The sequence below is a fragment of the Canis aureus genome, chromosome 16 (assembly GCF_053574225.1).
Source record: "Canis aureus isolate CA01 chromosome 16, VMU_Caureus_v.1.0, whole genome shotgun sequence".
In the NCBI taxonomy this organism is placed as follows: Eukaryota; Metazoa; Chordata; class Mammalia; order Carnivora; family Canidae; genus Canis; species Canis aureus.
Window position 1 is genome coordinate 20,350,990 of NC_135626.1, and position 18,325 is coordinate 20,369,314.

General features: G+C 44.5%; 2 protein-coding genes and 1 pseudogene across 2 annotated transcripts in view; all 3 read left to right on the forward strand.

Moving 5' to 3' along the window:
- ADAP2 (ArfGAP with dual PH domains 2) overlaps positions 1–2,060 on the forward strand; it is a 35,284-nt gene extending 33,224 nt beyond the window's left edge. Inside the window, exon 11 of the mRNA XM_077852121.1 lies at positions 1,824–2,060. Coding sequence (XP_077708247.1) covers positions 1,824–1,888 — 65 coding nt within the window. The 3' untranslated portion in view covers positions 1,889–2,060. The remainder of the gene's footprint in view (positions 1–1,823) is intronic.
- A 646-nt stretch (positions 2,061–2,706) lies between these two features.
- On the forward strand, positions 2,707–16,492 carry RNF135 (ring finger protein 135). The gene is made up of 5 exons (XM_077852118.1): positions 2,707–3,506; positions 10,236–10,385; positions 12,900–13,062; positions 14,805–14,894; positions 15,443–16,492. Exons 1-5 carry the CDS (start codon positions 3,231–3,233, stop codon positions 15,970–15,972), a joined length of 1,209 nt encoding a protein of 402 aa, XP_077708244.1. The 5' UTR covers positions 2,707–3,230; the 3' UTR covers positions 15,973–16,492.
- LOC144287260 (U4 spliceosomal RNA) lies at positions 8,536–8,665 on the forward strand (annotated as a pseudogene).
- Positions 16,493–18,325: the final 1,833 nt, after the last annotated feature.

Sequence of the window (18,325 nt, forward strand, 5' to 3'; positions counted from 1 at the left end):
AAAAAAAAAAACCCTCCCAACAAATGAAACTCCAGTGATGTGGGAAGCAAAGACAAAAGAAAAATCAAACGTCTTTACTACTTATAGGCCATTGACAAGTCCTTGAAACAGGCAGAATGACAGTCCTATAGGAACTCAGCTGCCTCGATGTTAGAGCTTTGCTAAGGGCAAAAGGCAATCTTAGCCCAACTCCAGAATCCTGTAAGTCTACTTTAACATGTAAAAATTCCTTTGAGGGGCATCTGAGTGATGTAGTCAATTAAGCGTCCAATTCTTGGGTTTAGCTCAGGTTGTGATCTCACAGTTTTGGGATTGAGCGCCAAGTCACACTCCGTGCTCAGCATGGAGTCTGCTGAGATTCTCTCTCCCTTTCCCTCTGCCCCTCCTGCTCATGCTCACCCTCTGTCTAAAATAAATAAATCTTTTAAAAAAATAAATAATTACTTTGGAAACTTCCTTTATCTTTATCCTCCCAAGATATGTGTTGGCAATCATCCTCCAAGCATATGATCCGCCAATATACATCTGGAGGGTCTCATGACTAAGGTTTTATTAGACAGCAATAAAGATTTTATTTATTTATTTATTTATTTATTTATTTATTCATTCATTCATTCATTCATTCATTCATGAGAGACAGAGAGAGAGAGGTAGAGTCACAGGCAGAGGGAGAAGCAGGCTTCCTGCAAGGAGCCCAATTCGGGCTCGATCCGGATTCTGGGATCACGCCCTGAGCCGAAGGCAGATGTTTAACTGCTGAGCCACCCAGGCGTCCCATCAGACAGTAATAAATGATCTTTTCCTAACAATAGCTAGCCCCCTCAAAGTCCTGGAAACCTTTGCTTCCAAAATTCTTTGGAGACTTATGCTCTCCCTAACCCCCTCCCAACTTGGAGGTATATAATGGGCCACTCCTCATGACCCCAGTGCAGCTCTTTCTGCCCACAGGTCCTGTCCCTGTGCTTTAATAAAAACACTTTTTTGGGCCCCTGGCTGGCTCAGTGGTTGGACATCTGCCTTTGGCTCAGGTTGTGATCCTGGCTCAGTGGTTGGACATCTGCCTTTGGCTCAAGTTGTGATCCTCTCTCTATGTATCTCATGAATAAATAAATAAAAATCTTTAAAAAATAAAAACACTTTTTTGCACTGAAGGCGTTTTAAGAATTCTTTCTTGGCTGTTGGCTCTGAACCCCAATATCTATCCTATATCACTAGGATCAAATGACTTCACAGGTGAATTTTACCAAATAGTTAAAGAAGAGTGAACATCTCTTCTTCTCAAACTATTCCAAAAAATAGAAATGGAAGAATATAGTTCTCTGGAGAAAATGGAATGGCAATACAAATTCAAAAAGATGAAACAAAGAGAAATTTTCCAATGTAAATGAAGAACTTGTTAATGTATTTTTACAGCTAGGGCTACTTCCACCCCTACCCTCTTTCTGGTAACCACTGCATGTTTTTGCATGAAACTTTCAGGAATTGTCCAAGAAAAAGTTTGCAGACCACTGGTTAATCCACTCCTTCAAGAAACTTGGGTGTCTAATAGAGAAGGGAAGGAGAGGTGGCTAGAGGGATGCTTCTATCAAAGGAGATTTTATTTTTCAAGATGGAAAGTTTGAGCATGTGTCTTTAGTATTGTGTCTATATTTCAAGAAAAGAGAGGTGTGAAGAAATAGGGTTTACCACCAATGAAGAGACTTCGGAACAAAATCCAGGTAACATATCAATCAGGATAGGCTAAATTATGCTGTAGCCACAAGCACCCACTAAGTCTCCATAAGCTTAACATGTCTTAAGTTTATTTTTCTCTTTTACTACAGGTTCCAGTGTGGGTCCCCAGGGGGTCTGCTCATCTTCACCACTCAGACACCAGGCCACCAGATGATGGCTTCATCTCCACAGTCAGGGCATTTGGCAGAAAGGGATACAATGACTTACTAGCTTTTTTAAGCTGGTGGAAAGGTGACAAGTATTCTGCATGTTTCAAGTGGGTCAGAGAAGTGCCAATCCTACCAGGTGCTGAAGAGAGCTGGAAACTTCACTGAGTAGCCTAATAGGTAGTTCTATTGACTACTACTTGTCATTTCCAGTATTGGAAATAGCCATAAATTTGTATTATCTGGTACTTACTTTGGGGCAAGGCAAGATGGGATGAAATAAAATATGAGATATTGTTAGTTCATTTCAACACATCAGAGAGATGGGGGTTCTGGTCTCTGCCACTCAATGGATGCTGTGTAAACCTGAAAGTTCCTTTGCGTCTTTGGGGCCTTCCAGCCCCAACATTTTCCTGCTGTGATGAGTCTGGGACTGGAATAAGGAGAGAGGAGGAAGCGAGCGAGCCCAACCAAGGCCAGGCTTGCTACCTCAAGAAAACAGACCTAGTGTTTTTGTCCGGTTGCCTGTTGGGTAATGTGCTTTCAGCCAGCAGAGAGCAGTACGGAGACAGTGGCATAGTTCTGCTTTGTAGTGTCGGTTTGAAACGTCTAGGGGTCCTTCAACTTTGGCCGCATATTAGAATCATCTCGAGGAGGCTTTTAAGAATATCCGTGCGGGGATCCACCCCGGAGGATGAAATCAGACTCTTTGGGAGTGAAGCCCCAGCATCATTCTTTTAAAAGAGCTATGTGCACTGGGAATTTTTTTTTTTTTAAGATTTTATTTATTTATTCATGAGAGACACAGAGAGAGGCCGAGACACAGGCACAGGGGGAAGCAGGCTACCCCCGGGGAGCCTGATGAGGACTGGATCGCTGGACCCTGGGATGAGGACCTCACCCTCTGGCTGAGGCTCAACCACTGAGCCCCCCAAGTGCCCTGCGCCGGGTTTTCTTTAATCTTTTACTACTTGTTGGAGGGGATGGATGACAGCTAGTGGGCGCAGTCTCGTAGAAAAGTTCTGGAACCGGACCGTCTCTTTCTTCTCGAGGGCTGTCGGGACCGCGTTTTAATGGGCCGGGGTCTGTGTGCAGAGGGAGGGCATCCGGCTCGCGGGTCCTTGGGACATCGGGGTGCTCCCGGCGCTGGGGCGAGCTGAGATCCCGCGCAGCTGTGACTGCGGCCCGCTCCGCCCTGGGGCGCGGCGTGCGGGGAGGGGAAGCGCAAAGGCCGCTCTCCCCGACACCGGAGACAGGAAGAAAGGCTGGGCCGAGGCGGGGAGAGGAAGGCCGAGGGAGGAGCTGGAGGCGCCGTCCGCGCCCAGGCGTCCCGTGGGGCGCCCCGTCACCATGGCGGGCCCGGACCCCGGCCCGGCCGTCCCCGTGTGGCTGGCCGAGGACGACCTGGGCTGCATCATCTGTCACGGGCTGCTCGCCTGGCCCGCCACGCTGCCCTGCGGCCACAGCTTCTGCCGCGACTGCCTCAAGGGCCTGTGGGCCGCCGGCTGCGCTGGGCCCCCGCGCTCCTGCCCCACCTGCCGCGCGAGCGCCGCGGAGCCGCGGCAGCTGCGCAAGAACACGATGCTGCAGGAGCTGGTGGACAAGTACAGCCGCGCGCTGCGCGAGGTAGGCGAGGGCCCGGCCGGCGCCGCGGGCACCTGCGCCCCCCGCCGCCCCGCGCCCCGCCCCGCGCCCCGCGCCCCCCGCCGCCGACCGCGCTTCCCGGGTGCCCTGCCTCCGCGCTTGCGCCCTTCGCCCCGCCGCCTGCCTGCCTGGCGATCTGCTCTCGCTCCGAGCACTCCCGCTCCTGGGGAAGTGGGGATGAGTGTGAGCACGCGGGGGAAAACCCAGTCCCCGACTTCCAATCAGACTGGGTGCTCTATCTACTCCTTGGCACATTTCCACTCTTGGCCAGTCTGTCTGCAGACTGTGGGCTCTTTTAACATTCTTCTATTGGGGTAACATATAGCATAGAGTCATACCAACCTTTTTTTTTTTTTTCTTTTAAAGATTCTATTTATTTATCCATGAGACACACACAGAGAGAGGCAGAGACACAGGCAGAGGGAGAAGCAGGCTCCGTGCAGGGAGCCTGACGTGGGACTCGATCCCTGGACCCCGGGATCAGGACCTGAGCTGAAGGCAGAGGCTCAACCATTAAGCCGCCTAGGTGTCCCTCCATACTTTTTTAAGTGTATAATTTAGTGGCATGAGTTATATTCACAGTGATGTGCAGCTATCACTAGTTTGTTTCCAAAAGGTCATCACCACAACAACTCTGCACCCTTTAAGCAATAACTTCTCATTCCAACGCTCTGCAGCACCCCCCCCCCTTTTTTTTTAAAGATTTTTATTTATTTATGAGAGACAGAAGGAGAAGGAGGCTCCATGCAGGAAGCCCGACGTGGGACCCAATCCCGGGGTCCAGGATCACGCCCTGGGCCAAAGGCAGGCGCTAAACCGCTGAGCCACCCAGGGATCCTATCTGCAGCCTCTTTTAACCTCTAATCTGTGTTCTGTCTTCATGACTTGCCTACTCTAGGTATTTCATCTCAGTGGAGTCGTGTAATATTTGTCTCTTTGTGTCTGGCTTCTTCCACCTACCATGTTTTCAGAGTTCATTCATGTTGTAGCATGCACCTGAATTTTATTCCTTTTTGTGGCTGAGTAATGTTCCATTGTATGTATGTACCAAATATCTGTTCATACACTAATGGAAGTTTGGATTGTTTCCACCTGCTGGTTACTGTGAGTAATGATGCAGTGAATATTGTTGTGCAAATAACCAAGTCCTTATTTTCAGTTCTTTTCGGTAAATTCTGCAGCAGCTACAACATTTTACATTCCACCAGCAAAGGAGGAGTTGCCGAATTTTCTTTTTTCTTTTTTTTTTTTCGAATTTTCCATATACTTGTCAGTACTTGTTATTCTCTCGTTTTATTTTCATTCCACCTTCTCACCACTTTGTTTTTAGTATAGCTTTCCCATTTAGGATTGAAGTGTTTTCTCACTGTGGGTTTGATCTGCATTTCCCTGACGATTGATGATGGTGACTGAACATCTTCTCATGTGTATGTGTTTTTTTAAGATTTTGTTTATTTATTTATTTATTTGAAAGAGAGAGAGATAGTAAGAGAGAGCACTAGCAGGGGGCAGAGGGAGAAGCAGGCTCCCCGCTGATCAGTGAGCCTCAATATGGGGCTCTATCCCAGGACTCTGGGATCATGACCTGAGCCAAAGGCAGACTCTTAAGGGACTGAGCCACCCAGGCACCCCTCTTTTCTTGTGCTTATTGCTCATGTATATATCTTCATTGGAGAAATGCTTATTCAGGTCCTTTGATTGTTTTAAAAGTTAGGTTCTTTTTTTTTTAGAGATTTAATTTGTTTATTTATGAGAGACACGGAGGCAGAGACATAGGAAGAGAGAGAAGCAGGCTCCCTGCAAGGAGCCCGATGTGGGACTCAATCCCAGATCCCAGATCCCAGGATCATGCCCAGAGCTGAAGGCAGACGCTCAATCGCTGAGCCACCCAGGCGTCCCTAAAAGTTAGGTTCTTTGTTTTTGTTGAGTTTTAGGAAATCTTTATAAATTGTGGATATTAAGCCCTTATCAGATAATACCACTTTCAAATATATCCCCCCCATCTTATGGGTTGTCATTTTACTTTCTTGATGGTGTCCTTTGATACACAAAAGTTTTATCTATTTCTTCTTCTCATGTCATATCTAAATGCATTGCTGAATTCTGAGTTCATGAAGATTTACCCTCATATTTTCTCCTAAGATTTTTATGGTAATAGGTCATATATTTAGGTTGCTGATCTATTTTGAGTTAATGTTTCTATGTGCATGAGGTAGGGGTCCAACTTTATTCTTTTACATGTGGAAATCTAGCTGTCCCAGCACTATCTGTCGAAGAGACTATTTTTCTCCATTGAGTGGAGTTAGCACCTTATAAAAAAATCAGTTAGGGGGTACCTTCACCTGAAACCATCTGTACAAGTGTTACTCTTGGGGCGCCTGTGTGGCTCAGTGGTTGAGCATCTGCCTTCAGCTCGGGTCTTGATCCCAGGATCCTGGGATCTAGTCCCATACTGTGCTCCCCATGGGGAGCCTGCCTATCTTTCTGTGTCTCTCATTAATAAATAAAATCTTTTAAAAAAATCAGTTGGCCTTAGATCAAGTCCCACGTCGGGCTCCCTGCATGGAGCCTGCTTCTCCCTCTGCCTCTCTCTCTGTCTGTCTGTCTATCATGAATAAATAAAATCTTAAAAAAACAAAACAAAACAAAACAATATTATGTCTTCTTGGGGCAGCCCTGGTTACCTAGCGGTTTAGCGCTGCCTTCAGCCCAGGGCCTGATACTGGAGAACCCAGATCAAGTCCCACATCGGGCTCCCTGCATGGAGCCTGCTTCTCCCTCTGCCAGTCTCTCTCTCTTTCTCTCTGTCATGAAAAAATAAATAAAATCTTTAAAAAATATATTATGTCTTCTTCCCAGAAATGTGAAATGTCTTTCCATTTATTTATTATTTATTATTTCCATTTATTTATTCCATTTATTTAGGTCTTTTTAACTATCTTTCAGTGATGTTCTGTAGGTTCCAAAAATATAAGTCCTTTCATTTCCTTAGTTAAATTTATTCCTAGGTATTTTATTCCTTTAGATGCTACTATAAATGGAATTGCTTCCTTAATTTCATTTTTGGATCATTCCCTGCAGGTGTATAAAAACACACTTCTTTTTGGGAGATGATCTTGTGCCCTGTGATTTTGCTGAATTCATTTACTAGCTTTCTTGTGGATTCTTTTTTTTTTTTTTAAGAGAGTTTTAAAAATGTATTTGACAGAAAGAGAGCAAAAGTAGGCAGAGTGGCAGGCAGAGGGAGAGGGAGAAGTAGGCTCCTTGCTGAGCAGAGAGCCCAACATGGGGCTCCATCCCAGGACCCTGATATCATGACCTGAGCCACCCAGGCCATCCTCTCTTGTGGATTCTTTAGGATAATATTTATATGGTCATATCCTATGTGAGTACAGATCATCGTACTTCTTTTCCAATTGGGATGCTTTTTATTTCTTGTCTAATTGCTCTGCCTAAATTTCCTGTACAATGTTTGGTAGCAGAGTTGAAACCAGGCATGCTTGTTTTGTTCCTGACTAGAAGCTTTTAGTCTTCTACCATGGAGTATGATGTTAGTTGTGGGTTTTTCGTAAATTTCCTTTATCATGTTGAGGAAATTCTTTTCTATTCTTGGTTTTCTCAGTATATATATATTTTTTGATCATGAAAGGGTGTTAGATTTTGTCAAATGCTTTTTCTGCATCGATTGAGATGATTGTATATCGTGTGTGTGTGTGTTTCCTTCATTCTATTAATGTGATGTATTATATTGGTTGTTTTTCTTAAGTTGAACCACCTCACATTTCTAGGATAAATTCTGCTTGGTTGTGGTGTATTATCCTCTTAATATTCTGTTGGATTTAGTTTGCTAGTTTTTGTTAAGAATTTCTACATCGATGTTCATAATAGATAATGGTCTGTAATTTTCTTGTGATGTGTTTATCTAGCTTTGGCATTAGGGTAATGCTGGTCTTACTGAGGAGTTAGGAAGTGTTTCACCATCTTCAATATTTTGGAAGAGTTTGGGAACTATTGATGTTAACTCTTTAAGTATTTGGTAGAGGGACGCCTGGGTGGCTCAGGAATTGAGTGTCTGCCTTCAGCTCAGGTCGTGTTCCTGGGATCCTGGGATCGAGTCCTGCATCGGGCTCCCTGAAGGGAGCTGCTTCTCCCTCTGCCTGTGTCTCTGCCTCTCTCTCTCTCTGTGTCTCTCATGAATAATTAAATAAAATCTTAAAAAATTTAGTGATTGATTTGAGATCTTTTTTCTTTTTAATGCAGGTCTTTCCAGTTATAAATTTCCCTCTGAGTCTTTTACAGAGTTCTGACACAATTGTTTCTGTCAGTTTCTGCTGGTTCTGTGAAGGGAACATGAGATCTTGGAGTTGCCTACTCCACCCTTTTGCTGTTCTCAGATATACATATATATAAATATATATTTATGTAAGATATATATTTATACATATATATTTAAGATTTTATTCTCAATTAATCTTTATACCCAATGTGGATGTGGGACTCAGACTCACTCCAAGATCAAGAGTCATACAGTCTACTGACCGAGCCAGCCAGGTACCCCTGTTCTCTGTAATATATATTTTTAAAGATTTATTTATTTATTTGAGGAGGGGAGGGGCTGAAGATGAGGGAGAGGGAGAATCTCAAGCTGATTCCCCACTGAGCACAGAGAATGAGGTGGGGCTCAATCTCAGGATCCATAAAATCATGACCTGAGCTGAAATAATGAGTTGGATGCTTAACCAACTGAGCCAACCAGGTGCCTCTGCAATATTTTTTAACAGAATTGAGGCCACATTGTATAACTAGGTTATATCCTCTTTTTTGAATTAATTAATAGCGTTTATTTTTTGAAGCAGTTCTATGTTTACAGAAAACTGAGCAGATATTGTGGCAAGTCCCCATATGTCCCTAATAATAGTTTGCCCTATTATTAACATCTTGCATTAGTGTGGTACATTTGTTGCAATTGATGAATCAATATTAATACATTATTTACTAAAATCCACAGTTGAGCTTGATGCAGTGGCAGTATTGTAGCCAATGAGGTTTATCCAAGGCATGATTTTGCCAATTGAAACTAAAATCCACAGTTGATATTAGGGTTCACTCTGTGTTGTACAGTTCTATTGGTTTTGACAAATGCATGATAATATGTAACTGCAGTTATGGTGTCATACAGTTTTACTGTTCTGAAAATCCCCTATACTCCACCTCTTTGTACCTTGATCCCAAACCCTGGCACTTCCTAATCTTTTTACTGTTTCTTTTTCCCAGGATGTCATATAATTAGAACCATACAATTTATATCCTTTCCAGATTGGCTTCTTTCACTAAGCAAAATGATGGTATGTGGCTTGATAGCTCATTTCTTTTTATTCCTGAATAATATTCTATTACATAGATGTACCACAATCTATCCATTCACCTTCTGATGGGAATGGTTGCTTCCTTTTTTTTCTTTTTTCTTTTGTGTGTGTGTGTGTGATTATGCTATTTTTTTTTTTTTTTTTAAGATTTTACTTATTTGGGCAGCCTGGGTGGCTCAGCGGTTTAACACTGCCTTTGGCCCCGGGCATGATCCTGGAGACCCGGGATTGAGTCCTACATCAAGCTCCATGCATGGAGCCTGCTTCTTCCTTTGCCTGTGTCTCTACCTCTTTCTCTCTGTGTCTCTCATGGATAAATAAAAATAAATAAATAAATAAATAAATAAATAAATAAATAAATATGTAGGATGTCAATAATCAAATGAAAGGAGCTGGCATCTGTGCATCACTTTAAAGTTTCCAAGATTGGGGCACCTGGATGTCTCAGTTGAGTAAACATTGAACTCTTGATTTCAGCTTAGGTCATGATCTCAGGGTCTTGAGATCAAGCCCCATGTTGAGCTCTGCATTCAATGCGGAGTCTGCTTGAGATTCTCTCTCTCTCCATTTGCCTCTCCCCCTGCTTGCACTCTCTCTCTCATTTTCTCTCTCTCTCAACTAAATAAATAAAATCTTTAAAAAAAAAAAAAAGTCGCTAAGATCCCTGCACAGTAAACAGGTAGAGTCTCTGCATTGTTGAAGAGGAGAAAGAGGGAGGGTCATTTTCACTTTGAAAGGAATGGTGAAGACACAAGATGACCCTGGTGAGTGTGGACCTTCAACCCCTCCAATTGAATGGCCTCCACAGTCCCATTCACCATGCCAGCTGCATGCACCCTGCCGGGCTCTCAGCATCTCTCTGACCTCCTCTGTTCACTTTCCTTTAGCCTCCCCTCTCATCTCTGCCCCCTGCCTGTGGATGGGCTCTGTTTCCCTGTTATGGCTATAGGATGATCAGTAGGCATGCCAAGGTATATGGGCTGTCTGCCTCCTTGTCCTCTGGACATTTTTGTCACTCTGTTGCCTGCTTCCTTTATGCAGTATTTACAGCTCCCTCTGTCTAGAGCTGCTGGGTCCTGGGTCCAGCTTTGTGTTCCACTTTGTTATTTTATTTTATTTTTTTAAAGATTCCATTTATTTATTTGACAGAAAGAGAAAATGAGCACAAGCAGGGGGAGCAGCAGAGGCAGAGGGAGAAGCAGACTCCCCACCAAGCAAGAAGCCTGATGTGGGGCTTCATCCCAGGACCCTGGGATCATGACCTGAGCCGAAGGCAGATGCTTAACTGACTGAGCCACCCAGGTGCTCCCCACCACCACCACTTTGTTCTTTTGTTCTTTTAAAGGCAGCAGCCCAGAAGAGCATCAAAGAAGTTGGACGTGAGCTGACAGAGTTGGTGGAACAGCTTGTAGGAATTGTCAGGAATCTTCAGAGTCAGAAACACCTCCCCGAATCTGGACCAGAAAATGAAAGGAGCACCCTGAGCATGGGCATGGTAGGCTCAGCGGGGAGGGGAAAGCATGTGCTGGGAGTAGGACTAGGGACAGTTTCCAGCTAGAGCCACAGAAGTACGTGAAAGATGCAAGGTCTTCATCTTTTACCACTTTCTTTTTTTTTTTTTTAATTTTTTAAAAATTTATGATAGTCACACACAGAGAGAGAGAGAGGCAGAGACATAGGCAGAGGGAGAAGCAGGCTCCATGCACTGGGAGCCCGACGTGGGATTCATTCCCGGGTCTCCAGGATTGTGCCCTGGGCCAAAGGCAGGCGCTAAACCGCTGCGCCACCCAGGGATCCCCTTTTACCACTTTCTTACTGTCACACATGGATGACTGGAAGTGCAGAATACTTGAGGTGAGGTAGGGGAGCTTCAGGTGGGCTAGGTTCCATCCTTATCTCTACACCTAACCAGCTCTGAGATACCCAGGAACCTCTATGCAAATCGTGCAGACAGTCTAGTCCTCATCTTCATTGACCTCTCAGCACCCTTTGACCACACTTCATTCTTGAAGCTTTCTTTTCCCTTACCTTCTGGGACAGGGGTCTTCTGAACTTCCCATTTCTCTGTAGCTGCTCCTTCTTTGTCTGTCTTGTGGGCTCACTCTCTTTTTCCCTCCTCAGCAGCAAAGTGCCCAAATTCCTCAAGGCTGAGGGTACATCCCTATCTTCCCCACTGCGTGGTCTTCCCCACACCATGGCTTTAATGACCACTCTGTGCACAAACATAACTCCATCCTGGACCCTTCTCTTAGCTATGGTCTGATGTCTTCCTTCTCACCTTTTCCTCTTGGATGTCTTCTTGGACATCCCACTTAAAATGTCCCAAACTGTTTCTCCTTTGGGAGTCCCCATCTCAATGACTGGCTCTGTTTTCCTAAGTGCATAAACCTGGGAATCATGTCACTCCCTCCCTTGCTGGCCTAAACATCCCTGGAACCTATTTACTACTCTTTTTTTAAAAAATATTTTTTTTATTTATTCATGAGACACACACACAGAGGCAGAGACACAGGCAGAGGGAGAAGCAGGCTCTATGCAGGGAGCTTGATGTGGGACTCGATCCTGGGACTCTAGGATCACACCCTGGGCTGAAGCCAGGTGCTAAACCGCTGAGCCAGGGACTCCCGCTATTTAGTACTCTTGAGCTCCTTGGAGACAACTCTGATCCAAGCCTCTGATCATTTCTTGCCTAGATTACTGCAAGAATGAATTACTCCACTCTATTCCCACTGGTCTGCTCTCCTCAGAGTGACCCTGTCAGACACAAATCTGATTTAAAACATCTCCAGTGACATCTACTTTTGTGGAATTAATACCTCAATCTTGGCAGTCCTCACAGAATGAACAGGGCCCTCCAGAACGCATTTCCTGTCTGCCCCTCTTGTGGCCTGCCACCCGGCCCCCCTCTTCCGCCTCTCCCCAGGTCTTTATGCTGCAGCCACTCTGGCCACTTTTGGTTCCTGCAGGGTGTCACACTTCTTCCCACCACAGGATGCACTCCATGGAATGTTCTTTCACCCTGTCACCTAGGTAACGTCTGCTCATCCTTCAGACCACAGCTAGATCTTCACTTTCCTGGAGAAACCTTCACTGATTTCCTCAAACAAGTGCCCCTGTTAGATTAGAGGCCCTTACAATTTCATGTAGCAGTTACCATAAGTTGCAACTTGACAATGATGGGTGCCATAATTTATTCATATCCATTCTCCTTCTTCCCTTGCCCTGGACTTGAAGCTTCATTATGGTAGAGACTTTGATGGCCTTTGTTCTTTTGTTCATTCTTGTAGCCCCAGGCCTAGCAAGATGCTTGCTGTACAGCAGGTGCTCAGCAAACACTCACTGAATGAGTGGAGACAGGGTCTTCAGGGCTGCAAGGTGTTGAGGGGGAGGAAAGCCTGAGAATCTGACTTTCACACTTGATCATTGCATTGGTTTGATGTGAGGATGAAAAAAAGCTCTGGTCTAAAAAAGTGCTCAGAAAAAGAAAAGTGCTCAAGTGGTAGGCAATTGCAGGACAAAAAAATTTACTGTGGTGACTGAGTTCACCATGAGTTGCAACTTCTTTGGTAAAAGGGAATAACCAACCTATGGTGGAAGGTTGTTCTACAAATTAGAAGTAAGCCAAAGAAAGTACTCCCTTTGCCTGTGTCTCTGCCTCTTTCTCTTTGTCTCTTGTGAATAAATAAATAAAATCTTAAAAAAATAGCTTATATATATATAAAAGAAATCCATATTTATTGTACAAAATACTAGAAAATACATAGCAGTTTAAAGAAATCAAACATCATCCACAACTCCACCACCCGTAAATAACCACTCTTTAATACTTTTGGCTGCACTATGTGTTCTTCCATATTGCTTTCATGTAGTTTGAGGGCCTAATTATGTTTTTAAAAATTTGTGAGGAGGCAAGTAGAAAAGTATAGATGGCAGAATTAGAATATACTAACTTGATGCATACCTTAGGAGACTTCAATTAATTAATTTATTTTTAATGATTCATCAATAGTCTTCTTCTGATGGGGCGGACCTTGCCTTGGCTTCTTCAAAGCCAGTGACTTCTGACACACCCGAGAGAAAAATGAAAGACATTCTGCATGACCTAGAAGAAATCCAGAAAAAATTACAAGAAAACTTCACATGGAAAGGGGCCCTTGAAGAACATCTGCAGGGTGAATTGATTTTATTTTGGGAAAGAGGATTAACTATGGAAGTTGGGGGAAATGACAAAGTGTTCCATGGCTTTGTTTTGGGGGCATGAGGATCCCAGAGCCCAGCTGTGGTGTTGTAAATGAGGAAGGAGTGGGCTGAGGTGTTTTTGTGGCTAGCTATGTGTTTTGGATGTAGTTGGAGGTGTGATGTAACATAAGCCTTTAAAAGATAGAAACTCATTTTCTGAGACCTATACATCCAGAATCTAGACCTGATTTTGCTGCTTGCCTGTGTTATCTACCTGGAGATTCAAAAATAGGCTGCTTTTTATGTTTAATTATTAAATGTCTTTGTTAACAAAGCATGCAACTTTGTAAATCATCCTTGATAAGTTCTATTAAACTGTCATCCCTGGTGAGTATACTAATAGTAAACAGTAACAATGCAGGAAAGAACCTCTCTGTCCTGACTTTGTAGGTTCTCTATTATAACCCTTGTCATGACTGAAGAACAATTCACACCTGCCCCTTAGACATTAGCCTGGACTCCTGCTCTGCCTCCTGCTCCACTGCCAGCTTTCTATACTTTAGAGACATGTCTCTTATAACTCTTTCTATGTTTAAATGATCTTACTCTGCTTAAAAAGTTATTTTTTATTTAGGTGGAGAAACATGATCCCTTGGGAAAAATTTCTCAAGGAAACAAGTTAGAACATACTTTATTAGCTGCTGCAAAAATTATCTGAGAAATAAGTGCCCTCTTGGCTCCTGTGTGCCCCTAAATTTAGATTGGGTTCCTTAGTGATCTTATTTACTGACACATATTTGAAATCAATATTTAGGGGCTCCTGGCTGGCTCAGTTGGTGGAGCATATGACTCTTGATCTTAGAGCTGTGAGTTCAAGCTCCATGTTGGGCCTAGGGATTACTAAAAAATAAAATCTAGAAAAAGGGAGAAAGAAATGTTTAGATTTTGAGGTTAAATTTAAAATTTTAAATTCAGAAATCAAAACAATATAACAGCATACAATGAAAATCTCTTTCCCACCCTTGTCCAATTTTCCTATTGCCCCTGTCTCAGTTAACCACTTGTATTAGTTTCTTGAGTTCCCATTCAGAATTTACTTGTGCGAGTGACAGTTTAAATCACAGACAGGGGGTCATGGGTATTCTGGGTGTTAGAATGCTGTGACCTGCTGGAACTGTAATTTATTTGATAGATATGCATCTGACACTTACTTCCTATGTAGCTGGCACTACGCTTGGTGCTTAGAACATAAAGGTGAACAAGGTCTCTACCAGCAAGAAGCTTCGAGGGAAGCTGTTACCAGGGAAACGGGCAGTAAAAAAAAAAGGTCCATGGTGAGAACATGGGGCTGAACATACCTGAGCTGGATGTTCTGCCTTGATCCAAGTCTGACACTAAAAAAATCCACTAAAGAAACGTGATGAAGCAGGGCAGCCCCGGTGGCGCAGCGGTTTAGTGCCGTCTGCAGCCTGGGGTGTGATCCTGGAGATCCAGGATCGAGTCCCACATTGAGCTTCCTGCATGGAGCCCGCTTCTCCCTCTGTCTGTGTCTCTGCCTCTCTCTTCACTCTCTCTGAATGAATAAATAAATAAATCTTTAAAAAAAAAAAAAGAAATGTGATGAAGCAGACAAGCCATATGCCCTGATCATGATGTTTGGATACCTTCTATTTGCCTTTTTTTTTTTTTTTAATGAGACTTTCTTTTCTTCCTCCCAATTTTTTGAAATCCTTAGTGGAACTCCAGGAAGCTCCATCTTCTTCTTCACACCCATTGCCTGACCACAGCTGCCTAGCCCCCAGGAGGGCCTTCCAGTTTGCTCAGTGTAAGTATGTGGTCTCCTTAACACCTGGGTTTGGCCTGCCACGTCCACCCTCTGCCGCTGAGTCTGTTCCTGGGCTCACAAGGCCGTCTGATTACAAAGGCAAAAGGGAGAGGCACCTGGGTGGCTCAGCTGTTGAGCATCTGTCTGCTTTTAGCTCAGGTTGTAATCCTGGGGTCCTGGGATCCAGTTTCACATCAGGCTCCCCGCAGGGAGCCTGCTTCTCCCTCTGCCTGTCTCTGCCTCTCTCTGTGTGTCTCTCATGAATAAATACATAAAATCTTAAAAAAAAAAAAAAACCCACAAAAGCAAAAGAGATTGAAGACTCTCAAATTCCAAGCTATGCTAGGTGGGATTCAGATACAGCTTCTGAAAGAGGCTTAATGGGGAAGTAAAAATTAAGATAGAAAAAGGGGTATTGTTATTAGAACAACACTGGGGATATGTACAGAAAACTGCAATTTGATAAACTAATTTTAATGCCAGTGTGAGTAAAACTTTATCACACCCAAAGACACAGAGATGCTTTCTGCCCTTACTTTTTTCCTCAGGGGCCATCAGCCCAACCTTTGACCTTCGCAGCCACTCCTGTAGCTTGGAGGTGTCCGAGGATTGCCGGGTGGTGACTGTATCTCACTGGCCACAGACCCATCTCTGGAATCATGAGAGGTTTGTGACCTGCCAGGTCTTATGTTCCCAGGCCTTCTCTTCTGGGCAGCAGTACTGGGAAGTGGACACTCAGCATTGCAGCCACTGGGCAGTTGGGGTAGCTTCCTGGGGGATGAGGCGTACCCAGATCCTGGGAAGGACCAAGGACTCTTACTGTGTAGAGTGGAAGGGGAATAGCCAACTCTCTGCATGGCACATGGTCCAGGAAACGGTCCTTGGCTCAGACAGACCTAAAGTGGTGGGCATCTGGCTGGACCTGGAGGAGGGAAAACTCGCCTTCTATTCAGTGGCTGACCAGGAGACGCTGCTGTATGAGTGCCCAGTCTCTGCCTCCTCTCCTCTGCACCCCGCCTTCTGGCTCTATGGCTTAAATCCTGGAAACTCTCTGACTATACGGCCAGTAAATGTGTAAAGGTTCCCTGGGTGTTAAAACATGGTGGTGGTGTCCTGGTCTCCCCCTCTGGTTCCAAGCCAGTGGCAACTTGACAAGAATCCTACTTCGAGTTAACGGGTGTGCAGTAAAGGGCTAACTGCAGGCTTGGGATGTTCAACGGCACATTCCGAGAGCATGGGTCCCTGACTGGCTCCTGGGAGGCAGCCTCTAAGTGCTTGGCATATCCTGCCTGATAAGAGTATTTTGGTTTACCTGAGGGCCTTGGGCCAGAAGGTATCAGCTTGACCTCTGGAGGGGCTGGAGACAAAGGCCTGCCTATGTGACCGACACCAGGGCACCAAGGCTTGGGTAAGCCACCCTGGTTGATAGTCCTCCTTGTATATTGTCACATGCTGTTGCATGGGGAATTAACATTGTCCTTGTGACTCTGTGGGGAAGGAGACTTGGGGTCTCTTAGCCTGTTTCCTATGTGCCTTTTTCTACTGCTGATTTTAATCTGTATCCTTCCACTGTTAATAAATTGTAACCAAGACTATAATCACTTCTTTGAGTTCTCTGAGTTCTTCTAGCGAATCACTGAATCTGAGAGAGGTTTAGGGACTCCCAAGCACAGGGGCAGGTTATCAATTGCTGTGTAATAATTGTAATAATTGCTGTATAATAATAACTACCATGAATGCAATGGTTTCGAACAATGCACAGTTATTATCTCAGTTTCTGTACACCAGGCTTCAGGGCACAGTTTGACAACGCCTCTGCTTCGTAGCATCACCAGGTGCAGTCAAGGGGTGATATGGAGCCATGATGGCATCTGAAGCTCAACTGGAGAAGGATCTCCTTCCAAACTCATGTGATCTTCAGCGCATTCAGTTCCCTGTGGGTTGTCAGACTAAGGGCTTTAGTTTCTTGCTGGCTATTGGCTATGGGCCACCCTCAGTTCCTTACCCCACAGGCCTCTGCACTGTAGCTACTTACATCCTCAAAGCCAATGAGGAAGAGGAGTTCTTCTAGCCAAATGGACATTAGATCTTATATAATGTAATCACACTAACATAATCACATACATCCTGTTGCCTTTGCCTTATTCTATTGTTTAGAAACAAGCCACAGATCTTGCCCAGGCTCGATGGGAAGGGATTATGCAAGAGCAGGAATACCAGGAGGTGGAAGGTCATGGGGGCCACCTGACAGTCTGGCCAGCATTGGATGTCATTTCATATTTGATTTCCCCTGTTTTTAAAAACCATTTTATTACATAATAAGACAGAAAACTCTATACAACATATTGGAATATAATGAATTATTACAGAGTAAACACCCTTAGTAACTACCCTTCCAGTCAAGAAAGAGAAGTTTCCTAACTGCCCCCCCCACCCCCACCCCCTGCCAGAAACTCCTTCATGTGCCTTATCTCAATCACAGGACCCTGCTTCTACCTGAAAGGAATCTGACTTTTACAGTAATCATTTCGTTGAATCTCTTTAGAGTTTTAGCACCAAATATGCACACCTAGTCACAAGAGGCTTACCCATGTAAAAAAAAAAAAAAAGGATATGTCTTTTTCTTAACTGCTTTGTTGAGATATAATTACATTTTATAAAATTCACCTATTTAAAGTATACAGATGGCGGGGTAGGGGGGCAGGGAGTGGGGTGCCTGGGTTGTTTAGTCATATGAGGGACTGACTCTTGGTTTTGGCACCAGGGTCCTGAGAGCCAGCCCCACATGGGGCTCCTTGCTCTGCAGAGAGTCTGCTTAAAGACCCTCTCTCTGGGGGATCCCTGGATGGCTCAGTGGTTTAGTGCCTGCCTTCGGCCCAGGGTGTGGTCCTGGAGTCCGGGATCGAGTCCCACATCAGGCTCCCTGCATGGAGCCTGCTTCTCCCTCTGCCTGTGTCTCTGCCTCTCTGCCTCTCTCTGTGTCTCTCGTGAATAAATAAATAAAATCTTTAAAAAAAAAAAAAAAAAAAGACCCTCTCTCCGAGAGGCACCTGGGTGGCTCAGTGGTTGAATGTCTGCCTTTGGTTCAGGTTGTGATCCCGGGGTCCTGGGATCGAGTGTTACATTGCGCTCCCGGAGTGAGCCTGCTTCTCCCTCTGCCTATGTCTCTGCCTCTCTCTGTGTCTCTCATGAATAAATAAATAAATCATCTTACAAAAAAAAAAAAAAAAAAGGGAAGCTTGGGTGGCCCAGCCGTTGAGCATCTGCCTTCGGCTCAGGGCATAATCCCAGAGTTCCAGGATCGAGTCCCAGGACCAAGTCCCAGATTGGGCTCCTTGTGTGGAGCCTGCTTCTCTCTCCGCCTGTGTCTCTGCCTCTCTGTGTCTGCCATGAATAAATATATCTTTTTAAAAAATAAAATAAAGTATACA